Here is a 14,969-nt window from a genome sequence, read left to right as displayed (position 1 = left end):
ACAAACTGTAGTTTACACAGCTGCAGGAGAATAAATAAGAGTAGTAAAGCAGTAGTAAAACTAAATATTGAAGTGTTCCGTGTAATGCTTTTTGTCACTCAGGTTTCAGGCTCTGATTTGTCTCCTGTTGAAACTTCATTCAATCCGCAACGCCCACTTCCAAAATGGGAAAAAAAAAGCTGTTTGGAAACGATGACCCAGCTGTTGGGTGAACATGAGCACTTGCACGTAGCCTGCACTCCCCACACAACAGAACCTCTGCTTGTATTAAATTCATTGGAAATGTGAAAATTCATCAGCTGTAACGTCAAAATTCAGATTCTTATCACAGTAGAAACCTTCTGGGAGCAACACTGTAACATGAAAAGAGAATATTATGTTGAGCCTCATTCATATTACTAAAGGCAGACTAAATATCAGGAATATTGTCTAAGGAAATACAATTCAACACCAGCACAAAATGTTTCCTCCAAAACGACATTTGAACCTTTCTGAAGACTGCAATCGTTCTGCAAGTGTAGGGGGACCAGGGATGGTTGTAACGGCAATACTTTCACCAAGAACGGATGGCCCAAGGGGATGACCCGAGAGCCACTTGAATAATTTGATGTGTGACCACTTCCACCCTGGCCTTCATATCAAATTTCATAGCTGTGTGAATAAGTATGCAGTGCAAAACACTGATTTTAAGGTAAGAAAGTTTGTTTTTTTTGGAAACATGATATATCTTCATGAGAGTGGATAGCCTACTGTTAAAGGTGGATTCATGTAAGATCCCAATTTCATTACACAGTCCTCTCTTATGTTACGTGCCAGGCATTCATCTGTGCTAATTTGAAACCACCGTGCTGCTACAGGTAGCTAAACAATGGCTGATGGGTGGGGATGGATAACTAACACCATAATGACAACTAAACACTTTTTCTCTATTATGCTCCTTTTACCAGCACACCAGATCAGTGGGTGAAAACTGACAGTGGTGTGCATGCACTAAAATCTGCATCAGATAAGGTGAGGTGGGGAAACACAGTGGTATGTCATAAAAGAATACACTTCCATGTGACATCGAGCTCCACAGTTTATGTGGTTGGTTGTTGAGTGCAACACCACTGTTGTAAATATAAATCCCAGCTCTGTAATAATAAGTCAGATTTAAAGTGAAACTCTCGCCAAAATGCAACCTAGGCTTTTTTTGTGAAGGAACCCGAGTCAAACCTTCGTGTAAAAGCATAATCACAACAAAAAAGCCAATTTTAAGATTTACCGTACTTTCGTTTTCAGGTCAAAATCATTTTCAATTGCGTGCTAGGGGCAACATTATGGTAGCATCAAAATCGCTATTTTTAAAACGCTAAGAAGACTCGACACAAGATGAAAGTTTGCTTGTAGTATCACCAGGGTCTCTACACATGAACACGAGCATTGAGAACATTGTTTGTGTACACAGAGTTTACTAAAAAGAAGGTTTTTGAACAACTCACGCTAGCAGTAGCTTGCTCCGCTCGTCGCCGTCCTGCCAATCGAGAAGAGTCGATCCATGAGTGCGACGCTCTAGGAGCTTTCCACCTTTACTCTCCTCCATGTTTCGTAGCACTCGGGGATTGACTCTTCTCGACTGGCAGGACGACACATACTCATCACACCATAACAATGTTATGTGTTGAAAACTTGTATCTTGAAGTAAACATGTATGTAACGCTGTGATCCTACCCTCTCACTGAAGTTACATAGTGCAGAAACAAGTGACAGAGACAGAGACACCATTCACCCTGTTACAAGAAACACTGTACCATCAACATGATTTTGAAGCTGATATTCCTGGATCCAAAAGTCTTCAATGTGCAGCAAGAGGATGTCTCGACTGGTTATTTGACTGAGGCAGCAGACTTCTATTTTGGACTCAAGTTCTAAGCATCTGACAGGTAAGGCAAGCAAGCTGACCTAAATAGGAAGTGGTTACCGGTGTATGCATCATTCTTTTATGTGTTTGTATTCAGGTTTTTATCTTTTTCTAGGTCAGGAATTTTGCATATCAACTTACAGCTAAGTACAACATGAAGCACCAGTCATGGGATGATAATGACATGGCAGGTCCTGATTGGTTCCCAGGCTTCATGAGAAGGGGAACTTCTTCAGATCCATATTTTGGGGTGTGGTCTCATTTTTTTTAATTCTTCACTCTTACTGTTATAGTTTACCCCAGGTTATGTTACAACTTACCCTGCTAGTGGGGCTGGATGTAACAACAAGTCTTTGTATTTGAAATCAGTTAATGAATTCTGTGATATAGTTGTGTAGTTTGTAACATTGCTACTTGCAGTAATACGGGTACTCCCACTACTTAATATACTAATATAGCAATATAGTAATGTGTGTGTGTGTGTGTGTGTGTGTGTGTGTGTGTGTGTGTGAAGGTATTAGGTAATAATTAGGTAATAATTTAAGGTAATAGAGTAATATATGTGGGTGTGTGGGTGTATATATATATATACACACACACCCACACCCACACCCACATATATATTACTATATATATATTGTGTGTATATATATATATATATATATATATATATATATATATATATGTTGTGTATATATATATACACACACACACCCACACCCACATATATATTACTATATATATATTGTGTGTATATATATATATTGTGTGTATATATATACACACACACCCACACCTACATATATATTACTATATATATTGTGTGTGTGTGTATATATATATATATATATATATATATATATATATATATATATATATATATATATATATATATATATATATATATACCCACACACACACATTATTCATCTGTTTATTATTGCTATGTTTTCATCTCTCCCTTTCCCCTTTCCATCTCCGCATATATTTTACATACGTCACTGATTTTGCGACATTTCCGGTTGCTGCTTTATCGTTTTGCTTTACGACAGTTGTGACAAACCAGAAGTGTCAACCGCTGGCTGCAGAGTTGTTTGGAAACACAGGTGATGTTTTTCACCTGAAGACAAGCAGAAAACGAAATGGCCTGAGATACGACAACTTTACGACTGTCATACACACCTGCTGAAGGACACGACGATAACCACGATGCGAGAAACAACAATATATTTTAGACAGCTTTCGTTCACAACGCTAGCTATCTAGCTAAGCTATCTTAGTCGGAAGCTAGCGAAGCCAGTTTGTCAGCTTTCGACCTGGGGAACATGTTTTGAGTGCGAGCAAATTCCATGTGAGATTCTTGTACATTCAACATTAGCACCCTGGGTGCAGTCTTCAGACGCCGACTCATAGCTGGGCTTCCATTATTTAAACGCACAATGTGGCTACAGCAAAGACTAAAGGGGCTACCGGGCTTGTTGTCAAGCAGCTGGGCGAGAAGACTCCTCATAGGACTGCTGCTCTTCCTCATCTTTTACTGGTACCTGGGAGCAGAGCGCAGACTGAGGTTCTTCGGCGGCCCGGCCATGCCCGGAGGGGCGGCAGGACAGTGCCTACTGGCTGAAATCCACAGGTGGAACTCTCTGGTGGAGCGGGGAGAGGGGATATACAGCACACCTCAGGAACAACTAGATACACCCTTTGTATCAGGTAACGGCCATATTCTGATTGACATTGACTCTAATAAACTGTGGGTAGCGTCGTCTTTACAACCCGGCTCGGCTCCGGTCCACCAGACTGAATATTCACCGAGGGTCGGCGTCCATCTGGAGGGGAAGCGGGCCGAGACTCAGGCTACCATGCTGTGGTTCCGGAAAGGAGCCGTTCTGTCGGTCCGCTGTGCCTCACCAGCCGGCCTGCAGTCACCTCGGGACTGTGTCACCGTCAGAGAGGAGTTCATAGCACACAGAAGCAGACCTAACGTCTATCTCCAGAGAGTCCATATCAACAACCCGTCTGACAGGGCCGCATCCATGGATGTTTCCTCTGACAATCCCTCCTTTGGTAGCAAGTTCTCCACCAGTGTGGAGAAACTGGAGGACAGAGAGATCGTGCTCTCCTCTGGCAGAGTACCAGTCGAGAATAACCGGATGGTGCTGGTGGTGGTGGTCACCAAGAAGCTGAGCAGCAGGATCCAGGTCCCTGCTAAATCTGAGTATTCAGACAACATCCTGTCAGTGGTGTGGACCTCAGAGCCCATTGAGTCCTCCAAGCTGGATGAGACCTTCAGCATCCTCCGAGATGGAGCCAAAAAGGAGCTGGTGGAGCTGCTGAGGGCCGATGTGGACGAACTGGTTGTGGATCACCAGCAGGCCTGGATGGACCTCTTCATTTCAGGTGAGCTGAGGTTGTAGCAGCAACTGGCTCTGGGTTTGAAGAAATTTGAATCCACCTACTGCTACCTATACATGACTGACTGATGTGTGGAAAACATTGAGAAATCTAGAGAATCTAGAGAAGAAGAAACAGTTCAGCACACCCTAGAAAGTGGTTTATTAAACTGACTAAAACATAGCATGAGCTTCGAAGGAAATAGTAAGAGGTAAATTTTCATACTGGCTAAACTTGACCACTGTAGATATAAACTCTGAAGGAATATATGGTAGACCATGTTCCTGCCTCAATGTCTTGCAGTCTGGAAATGTGCATATCCTCTGTTAGGAGCTAAATAGAGCAAAAATAGACACATGTGTATCTGGATAACACATACAAAACCTTTATTTCTGCTTTTCCAAGGGATGACATACTCACTGAACAATTGTCAGCTGACATTTTCTTGTAATAAAAGAAGGGGAATTCTCCAATGTGAACAGTCAGCCTTATAGGACCATTGCTCTAATAAAATTATTTTTAATTCAGTTTTAATTCTATTCATTAATAATCTATTCATTAGCTCCAGTGTGCAATTAAGCAGTTTCATTGGTGGCACCAGTGCGCTTTTTATTCAGCATGTCTGATGACAAGTTGCCTTTGAACAGATGATCATATTTTCTATAGATTATTTGGTTCTTGTGTAACAGGATTTTGCATTGCATGTCTGTTTATATCAGCAGAGGTAACCGTCCCACCTGTCCTCAGTCCAAATATGCCCAATCCTTATAAACATTTGAGATTATTGTTACTGTTATTTCTTGTTATGTGTGCTGTGATTCAAAAGAAGAAAAACATTTACAGAATCTGCACCTTACGCCTGTTAACAATTATTTACATAATGTGTTAAGAAATTAAGTTAAAAAGTATTATTGGGTGCACCTAAATTATGTGCTGGTGTACCTCAGTGACAATTTAAGGCACACCAGTGCAACCAGAGAAAAAAGTTGGAAAAAGCTAGTTTGGAAAAAACCCAGAAAAAACAATCTCAAATCACACACAATCTGTATTACTTTCTATTATAGATCCATGTTTGGAACGTAAGAACAACAAAACTGACTAATGTCAAATGAATTTTGTTTTCAGACTTTTGCATTTCACATACACAAATCATTAGAGATTAAAGATGATATTTTCTTTCTAGATTATCTGACAGCATTACAGCTCTGTTTACAAATGTGACAGATGTAAACAACACATATACAGAGTCATTTAAATACAGTTGGGCTGGGCGATATATTGATATTATATTATTATGACATAAGTGTGGCCTTTTCCTGGTTTTAAAGGCTGCATTACAGTAAAGTGATGTCATTACCAGAATGATAATATGGTAATATTGTTCTAATACTTGCCTTTACCCACTCAGTCATTATATCCATATTACTGATGATTTTGTGAAAGTCCAACATATTGTGATGTATGATTTTTGCACCCAGTCCTAGCATTTATGAAGCCCTTTAGAGGTGATTTCAAAATATCAAGATATATATTGTGTCTTGCAAATTACAGCCTAAAAATATCCCAATATAATGTAAACGTCATATCATCCAGCTCTAGTGTGGCTGCCCCTTTGTTTACCTTTGGATTACAGATTGCGTTTAAAAACAATTAAGTGCAGTAATTCATTGATCAGAACTAACAGTATTCTTTACCTCGGCTGACTTGTGAACTGCTTTGATTCAGCCTTAGTCTCTTTTTACCCCTCAGTCTTTTTCTTTAAATTTTGAATCACCTGTGCCTTCTTTTTTCACCATGTCTCCACTACTGCAATTTCCCTTTGTCCCTTCTGTCTCCTCTCTCCTCATCTCGTCTTTCACCCTCTGAAAAGATAAAAAGCCTGTTTCAAAAATCTGAAGGTACATGAACCACTAAACCTCTGTAGTGTTAATTACAGCAATTTTGAATGAACAATATGTTATGTGCTGTGAGATTATACGAGCTGTGGAGTTTGAACTCAAGCGAATTAAAGCAGAAACATGCAACTTCAGCATTACTTCATGCCTCATAGTTAGCCATTGACTTTGTGATATATTTGACAGAATGCTACTTGATGTAGTATTTATTAGATAACGTCTATCCTAACCCTGAACTCTGATTAAGTTGTCTACCCTGTGAATGCACCGTGTCTCTTTGGTTTTTCAGTGCCAAAATGACTTCAAGCAGCTGAAGTTCCTACTCATTCTGTAGAAATTCACTTCAAACTGACCTTTGCACGAACTGGGTCCCTGTTGCATTCTAATTCAAACCTGGTTTCAAACATGCAGTGCATTTTCCTTTCTCATGAAAATAATAAACTGAAAGGAACGTTAAGCACAGTCGGGACAGTGTGTGTGATAAAGTAATCACAGTGTAAAGCTCTGGAAAAACTTGTAAGTGGACTTTAGGTTAAAGGGTAAATTCACCCAAAGATCAAAATTCTCTCATTATCTATAAGTCATTATCTTCTCATCCCCACGCTGATGAAAAGTCGGCTGAAGTTTTGTAATTCACAGAACATTTCTGGAGCTTCACAGTAAAACAGTGTTGCAGCATTCTCCTAAACAACTTACACTTGTTTTAAAATGTTAAAAAACCAACTGAAAAAAAGCCTAAAATGGCTCCAGACAGCTCGTTCGGCATAATCCAATACTCCAGATGCCCCAAGATCCCAAACTGATTTGAAAATATGTCATTTACACCTTTTTTTAAAGCCGATATTTTTATTGTAGCTGTTAAGCTAAAAACATTAGCGCACACCCTGGCTGAAGTGGGTGCACGAGCTCAACTGCATGCAAAGGGTGTAAATAACATTGTTTTTAAAACATGGTTAAGAATAACATTTGATTTGAAAGTAATCAATCTTTGCTAATACTATACAGGACAGTTTTTGTGAAGTTGTGCTTCTATTTCGTTGTTCAGGTGTTGAAATGAGGAAGATAACTGACTCCCACACACCATCGAGCCAGACGGTGAACACCACCCTCTACTACATCCTGTCCTCCTCCACGGCTCCCCTGTTGGATCGAAGGCTGAGCAGCGAGGAGCGTGATCACCTCGAGTCCAGCCTCAACTACGCCGACCACTGCTTCAGTGGCCACGCCACCATGCACGCAGAGAACCTGTGGCCTGAGCGGGTGAGCAGCACCGCTCAGATCCTGCAGCTGTTCACGCTGTGGACTTTGACTCTACAAAAGAGAGGCTGCAAAGTGTTGGTGGCAGCCGGAGCCCATGGAGCCATGCAGGGGATGGTGCTCAGCTTCGGCGGCCTCCAGTTCACAGAGAACCACCTGCAGTTCCAGGCTGATCCGGACGTTCTGCACAACAGCTACGCTCTGAGAGGGATCCACTACAACCAGGATCTCATAAATCTGGCAGTGCTGCTGGACGTGGAGGGGAAGCCTTTTCTCCACGTGTCAGTGAAGCAGCAGGAGAAGCCGGTGAAGCTGTACGCCTGCGAGGCTGGCTGCCTCAACGAGCCAGTGGAGCTGACATCAGAGATCAAAGGTCACACCTTCCCTGTGATGGTGACGCAGCCCATCACACCGCTGCTGTACATCTCCACAGACCTGCGCCACCTGCAGGACCTGCGCCACACCCTGCACCTCAAGGCCATCCTTGCTCATGAGGAGCACATGGCCAACCGCTACCCAGGCCTGCCTTTCCTGTTCTGGTTCAGCGTGGCCTCACTCATCACGCTCTTCCACCTTTTCCTCTTCAAGCTAATATACAACGAGTACTGTGGCCCGGGTGCTAAGCCCCTCTTCAGGAGCAAGGTATAAAACACAACTGGAGGCAAAAAAACTACAAACTGATCTGCTCTGCTCTGTTTTTTTTTTACTTGTGTGTGTGGTGGCAAAGATTTCCTCTCTATCGATGCTCTCTCTGTGGGTTGGTTTCTCAATTTTGACTTTCACCTTCTCTGTGAGCGAACTTCACGTGGTACATTTCTGGAGTGGGTTGGCTTAATAGCCTTGCACAGCTCCCCTTTCCCCTCTCACAAAAGTTGAATCCTCAGTTTTTAATCTGTGTGGAAGGAGTCAGTAATGGTTTCACTGCAGCTGTTGCATGGAAGAGACCCTGAGCAATGAAAAATCTGATCTCACTTCAAAGCAACATTACAATAGTAGCCTTGGGGTCACAATTAACCATTTGGTCTATGGCAACATTTTAGTACTTAATCTGTTGTGGAATGTAAAGAATTTGTTGATCACAATGGAAGAAAAACAAGCACAAGAGATATTCTTTTCTCTCAAAGTAGGAGGTTATTGTTTTGTTGTATTTAGTAGGGGTGTCACGATTTCGATTCTAAAATGAAAATCAATTTGAAATTAGCTTTCACTTTCAATCATCAAATTCAAAAGTAATGGGAATGGGGTTTACTTGGGACAGATTTGAGAAATGGAACTTTGTAACAAACTGAAAAAGTCGCCAGGATAAAGTCAAGCTGTTGTTTAAGAATACCCCTATCTTTAAAAAAAAAAATATTGAAAAAATGTAAATGACAGTTGTCAGTATATAAAACCAATGATCTGCTGATCTTTGTAAATCTAGATGTGACAGTTTGTCAACAATATCAAAGCCGACAGTGCTGAAAAAAAAAAATGAATCGAATCAAACTGTGACCTTCTAAAAAAAAATCTAAATCTAAGGCATCGTGACATCCCTAGTGTATACACCACTTTCATTGTTCTGACTTGTGGCTGAAATGCATTGGGCACGGACGCAGCGCAGTATGTGTGCCGCAGCATGCCCCCAAAGAATGCGTCACCAGCCATGAAAGCTGTGTGCAGGCATTGTGTTGCTCATCTCTATTTTACACAGCTTGTCTATTTTTGTGTTTTAAAAAACCAAGTACAATCTGTTTAAAAATGATTCAGATAAAAATGTGATTGTACCAGAGGCGATGTGACACAGCAGAGCCACTTTGTGGGTGTAACAATGGCACATCAAAACCAATCAATCAGATTAATGTTAATCCATGATCCTGTTGTTAAAATCTAGGTAATTCATTTTAGGATCAGTAAATTTAGCCTATGCTTCCAAACTCTGCATTACCAGCTTCATTATCACTTGGCAAAACTCACTATGCACACAGTGAAGCCACATGCTACAAAGACAGAATCCGTGTAACAGGTAAAAAAAAAAATCCACTCTGCACCGCCTACTTGAGCATTGCGTCTGTGCCCTATGTATTTCCACTGTAAGCATTCTTAAAGGAACAATTCACCCAAAAGGGAAATTCAGTCATTATCTACTCAACCTCATGCTGATGGAAAGTTGGATGAAGTTTGGTGGTCCACAAAACATTTCTGGAGCTTCACTGCAGCTTTCTCCTAGACAACTGAAGTATATGGGGTGCCTGTTTTTAAAATGTAAAAAAAAACAAAAAAAAAAAACTGAACAACAAAACTTCACCCGACTTAACATTGGCATGGGGGCAATTAAATCGACTGAGTTTTAATTTTTGGCTGAACTTTTCCTTAAGGGGACTGTACCAGTGTTTTTGCATTTCAAATAAATCACAAATACCTTTTTTTTAGTGAAGGAACATTTCTGTTTACAGAGACTTGTTTGAGTTGGGTCAGTCAGTTATATTGAACATCATGTCTGCTTTTATTTTGTAAAGCTTACGTTATTGTTGTTTAGTAAACTGTGAGACCGTCCAGTCACAAACCGCTCTCTCCACATTTAAAGGTACCCTGTGGAGTTTTTGACCACTAGTAGCGCTATGGAGCAGTGTTCCTACAGTGGCTCCCTGATGTGTTTTAATCTAGTGCTCACATTAAGAGGTGGGTGATACAACACATCCCTGCTGCTTGTGGTTTCTCGCTGCTCCACTGATTGAAAGTAGGTGGTGGTGATGCACCAAAAACCACAGTAATATTGTCACAAAGGCAAGTAGAAAAGAGACTGTTGGCCATTTAGACACAGACAAACATGGATATAAACAACTGGACTCTGGATCTCTACGTATTGAAAACAATTGGTTTTGCGATGTGTTATAAGAAATGCAGTGGTTTAAACATACTGGTTAGACCTCAAAGATACATATAATGTGAACAGAACTTTTCTTGTTAACAAGAAACTTCCACAGGCTGCCTTTAACTTTGATTAAAATAAGAGCGGCTTTAAGGCACACTGAGATTTATGACCGAACTCAAACAAGTTTTTAGTGAGCAGAGTTTTATATTGTAACAGAAATATTGGAAACCATCGACTCTCTTAGGGGTACGAAAAACAAAATCCAGAACCCTTAAACCTAAAAGTCATATGAACGGGATCTGTAAATGATCCATACATTGGTGTGACTCTTTAAAAAGATTCTTGAAAGATAAACTTTATTACAGCTTGAATTTAATTTTCATAGTTCTGGTCATCATCTGTAATATCAGTTATAATAACATTGTGCTCACCGAGTTAATTGTTGAAACCTGGATGAAAAACAAAGGCAGACAGTGAACAGTAGATCGGCTGTCTCCTCACGTTTTTTTGTTGTGTCTAGAGCTATGAAAGATAAAACCCAAGTTGGAATAAATCATACAGTTCCTTTAAGTAAAATGATTGTCAAGGATCAACCTAAAGCTAAATTCTCCTGCGAATGACAGAAGCCTAAATTAGAACTCAGTATAGTAAGCTGGTGCTGTAAGTCCATCATGTTGTCATGTAAAACGGCCACTTGTTTACAAAAAGAGATGTGGACTGCTGGACTCTCAGAGAAGATTGTGCTGCAGGATACATGTTTCGTCTCTGATCAGCATGGACGGTGTGCTCACTTTGCCAGAAGTCTTTTCTGCTATTCCTTTTTTTCCTGCGTTTTGATGATGTTTTATATTGAATTACTCAATTAAATTAACAAGAAATCTATGGGTTGGCTTTGGCTCTTTACTACTGACCTGTCAAACCTTGCTGGGCCTCAATCACAAATCTCCCATCCTCATCAGAGATCTGTATCTGTCTCTATCTTTCCATTTCTCCCTGGAGTCTGTGTGGATGGGTTGGGTGGTGGCAGTCAGTTTCCCAACCGTTCTAATCCTCCCCTCTGACTTCACTAGGTTGCTGCGAAAAGTGAGGAGCGCTGCTGTGACACCGGGAATGCTGCTTGAACGCTACAATGCCATGCGCACATTCAACACGTAGTGGTTCTGCTTGAGCTTTGGCAGCATGAGAGATATTAACATGGGTGTGCTGGTGCTGAATGACATCACCCACAGATCTGCTGTGAGAAGATGTAGCGTCATGTAGGTAAAAACTGGACATCTACGTCACTTTAAAACCAAAGAGATCTGGAATGAATGATTGTTGTCATCCTTGACTAATTAAAATGTCAGAATGGCCGTGACAGTTTCCAAAGTTTACATGTTTAAATGTCAAGTTTTGTCTGACCAACAGTCCAAAACTAGAATGAGTGAATGTACCAGTTGCATTTTTGAAAAAGAATGTACATAAAAAATTAAAAGACTATAAAAGATTTCACCAGCAATTTAAAGGAACAGTTCACCCGAAAAAGGAACATTCGGTCATTATATACTCTCCCGCATGCTGATGAAAAGTTCTGTAGTCCATGAAACATTTCTGGAGCATCACAGCAGAATAGCGTTGCAGCATTCTTCTACATGACTAAGGTAAATGGGGACTTGATTTAAAATTGAAAAAAACAACCAAGGAAAAACATGAAATGGCTTCATAGAGCTCAGACATCCCAAATTGATCTGAAAAGACATTATTTCACTTTTTTAAAGACAGAATCGTACCTGCAGCTGCTAAGCTAAAAGTGTATTTTTGAGTTTTTGCTGTAAAACAAAATTATGCCAGACGAGCTGTACAACATTGCCCAAAATGATGTTACAGATACACAGCCTGATTGTGTTGTATCTCCAAACAAAACACTTCAATCTAACTCCAACTACCTAAAACTGTGCCAAAACCTAAAACTAAACAGGTGTGACAGCAACTGTTTAGTTTTAGTGTGAAAAGTAGAAATTCGTAGTATTCAAATAAAGTTGGCAGGATCTGTTGCACCCAGCAAGACTAACAGTCTACAGCCATGGGAGGAACTTTGTAAGGCTGCCAACAGTGATGGCATTAACATGATGATATTTAGCAGGTAATGTTTACCGTGCTGACCATCTAGTGCAGCATGCTTGTATGATCACATTTGCTAATTTAGTGCAGCGAAAGTCAGTGAATATCTGTACAATATTTCATGGTTTTATTGTACAGATATTTAAGCCTGGACCAAAGTGTTGGACTGACCTGTGACAGTGTGTTGAGACAACACTTACAACAGGACAGTGCTCCCTGACATGATGCAAAAAACTGCTCAGGACTTCCCCGAGGAACCTGACGAGCTGAAGGCGTTGACCTGGTCTCCACCTGTGGAATGTAACAGAACATTTCAGATCTATGGATGCCCCACCTGGTAACCCACAGGACAGAATGGTTCCACCGCCAACCCCTTGGTGCCAGACACCGCAGGACATCCCCAGATGTGTCCATGCCTCCATGGGTAAGGGCCAAGTCCGATCCATGGTGGGGCCTCCATGGATTGGACTTGTTCCAGCTTAATGTGGCTGTGGGCTGTGGCTTAAGGCATCTACCCTGCACCTTGAGCTTTTTGTCATGCTCTTTTGGCCATTCTTGAGTAGTTTTTGCGATGTGACGGGGCGCATTGTCCTGCTGGTGGGGGGCACTGCCATTGCGGAGTGCAGTTACCATGATGTGGTAAACTTGGTCTGCATTGGTGTTTGGGTGGGTGATCCACATGATCCACATCCACATGAATGCCAGGGCTCAAGGCTTCCTGGAAAGGGTGACTTCCATGGTTGTTTGTTTGTACCGAGACAGCAGTCACACGAGAGCAGTCAGATGATCATGAAACAAACCAGAACTTAATCCAAAGAGAAAACAAAGACAAACAATACATTTTTGACCAAACCCTATGTTTTAAACATCCATCAGTTCACTGTTTACTTCTTGCTTCTACTTTGATCATAAATGCAGGTGTGCTTTGCAATGAGTTCCATTTTGAGTGTGTTCACTTTTATTATTTTCACCTCCAAACAAAAAATGTACTAATCTGTTGGTTTATTTTAAAGGTGCACTCTGTAGTTTTGGTTTCCTCTGAGAACAGCTTGTTTATTCACTTGTTAAAAAGAATTAATATATCTGAGTTTGTGTTATTACCACATTAATATTGTAAATATTAAAATTCTGAGTTTTAATTTCTTCTCTAAAACGACAGAGTGCCCCTTTAAAGCGTCTGACTGCTCGTGTTTCTTTCACCATTGGAACTATTTTTATGAGAACTATGAGAATGTTATAACAGATAGTGCTGATGGCCAGAGTTCCCAACGCAAGATTCAAGATTAATTTGTCATGATACAAGATAAGATATATAATAATTCTGATTAATAAATAATAATCAAGTCACATCAGGAGTCTAACTGCCTGAGGAAAGAAGCTGCTCCATAGTCTGGTGCTATGGCAGTGGATACTTGTGTATCTGTTGTCAGACGGCAGCAGAGTGAACAGACTGCAGCTGGGTGAGTTGTGAAAATCAAGTCATGAAGTAAAACTGCTCTGCTCTGCAGGAGCATGTTGCACCTGTGGACACACCCTAATCAGTCCCATCAGATGTCACACTGGGTATTTAGCTCTCGGCAGCGTATTGAAAAAACCTGCTGACTGGGGCGGGGGCAGGACTACAACATGCTGAATAGTTTGAACTCTTAAGTTGTGACATGCTTATTTGCGACATGTACTTTTAAAGATACACTTTTTCAGTGGGGACTCAGGCTGGAGGCCCAGTGTACCTTTAAAACACAACTGTGTCTCATAAAAAGCTTTTACTAAACTGAACACTGTCCACTGTGAGCTCATCTTAATTTATATGTAAGGTAAATTAATATAATACAGTGTATGTGATAACATGTTCTTTCTGATTCAGCATATTTGAGGATTGTTCATCTTTTTCATTTTCTGTTGGTGGGATTTATTTGAATCTTTTTATTTCATGTAAACTACTGTGTGCCTTAATGAAGAAAAAGTTAATTTATTGAGCTTATGGCTATAAACATTATTGGATTGGATTGTACTTGAATGGTTTAAAATCATGTAAAATTGTAGTAAAACATTTTTCTTAAATTATGTTTTACGTTGGGGGAATAAATCACTGATTTATTGTGAAAAAAAAATTGTCTGATAATTTATTCCATATATTTTATTTATATGTTTTGAACCACAGTAATGTTTTTAACATTTTAAAGGTGCACTCTGTAGTTTTGGGAAATGAATTTTAATGAGAAGAGAAAGATCTTCATTGGCTGATTTTTTTTTCTGCCTACAACAACAAACTAAATAAACAAACTCTCTTTGTTTTCATGACTGAATCAACTAAATAAACAAACTGACCTTAAAGGACAACACAGTTTATACTGTTTTACTTTGTTTATATGTGGCGGACCCTGCCACCTTTCTTGCTTCAAACAGTGTTCTGGGACCTTATTTTCCTCTGAGAACAGCTTGTTTATTCACTTATGGAAAAAATAAACCTGTCTAAGTTTGTATTATTACCTCATTAATATTGTAAATATTAAAATTGTAAGATTGAATATCTTCTTTAACACTTCATAGTGCTTCTTTAAGCATGGAGTCTAGT

At 40.2% G+C, this 14,969-nt stretch overlaps 1 protein-coding gene across 1 annotated transcript; it reads left to right on the top strand.

Moving 5' to 3' along the window:
- Positions 1–2,987: 2,987 nt before the first annotated feature.
- On the top strand, positions 2,988–14,734 carry kiaa2013 (KIAA2013 ortholog). Its single transcript, XM_073471036.1, has 3 exons — positions 2,988–4,297; positions 7,232–8,085; positions 11,365–14,734. Exons 1-3 carry the CDS (start codon positions 3,340–3,342, stop codon positions 11,413–11,415), a joined length of 1,863 nt encoding a protein of 620 aa, XP_073327137.1. The 5' UTR covers positions 2,988–3,339; the 3' UTR covers positions 11,416–14,734.
- The last annotated feature ends 235 nt before the right edge of the window (positions 14,735–14,969 follow it).

Source organism: Pagrus major, chromosome 7 (genome assembly GCF_040436345.1).
Source record: "Pagrus major chromosome 7, Pma_NU_1.0".
In the NCBI taxonomy this organism is placed as follows: domain Eukaryota; kingdom Metazoa; phylum Chordata; class Actinopteri; order Spariformes; family Sparidae; genus Pagrus; species Pagrus major.
This window is presented reverse-complemented; position numbering and strand designations above follow the sequence as displayed.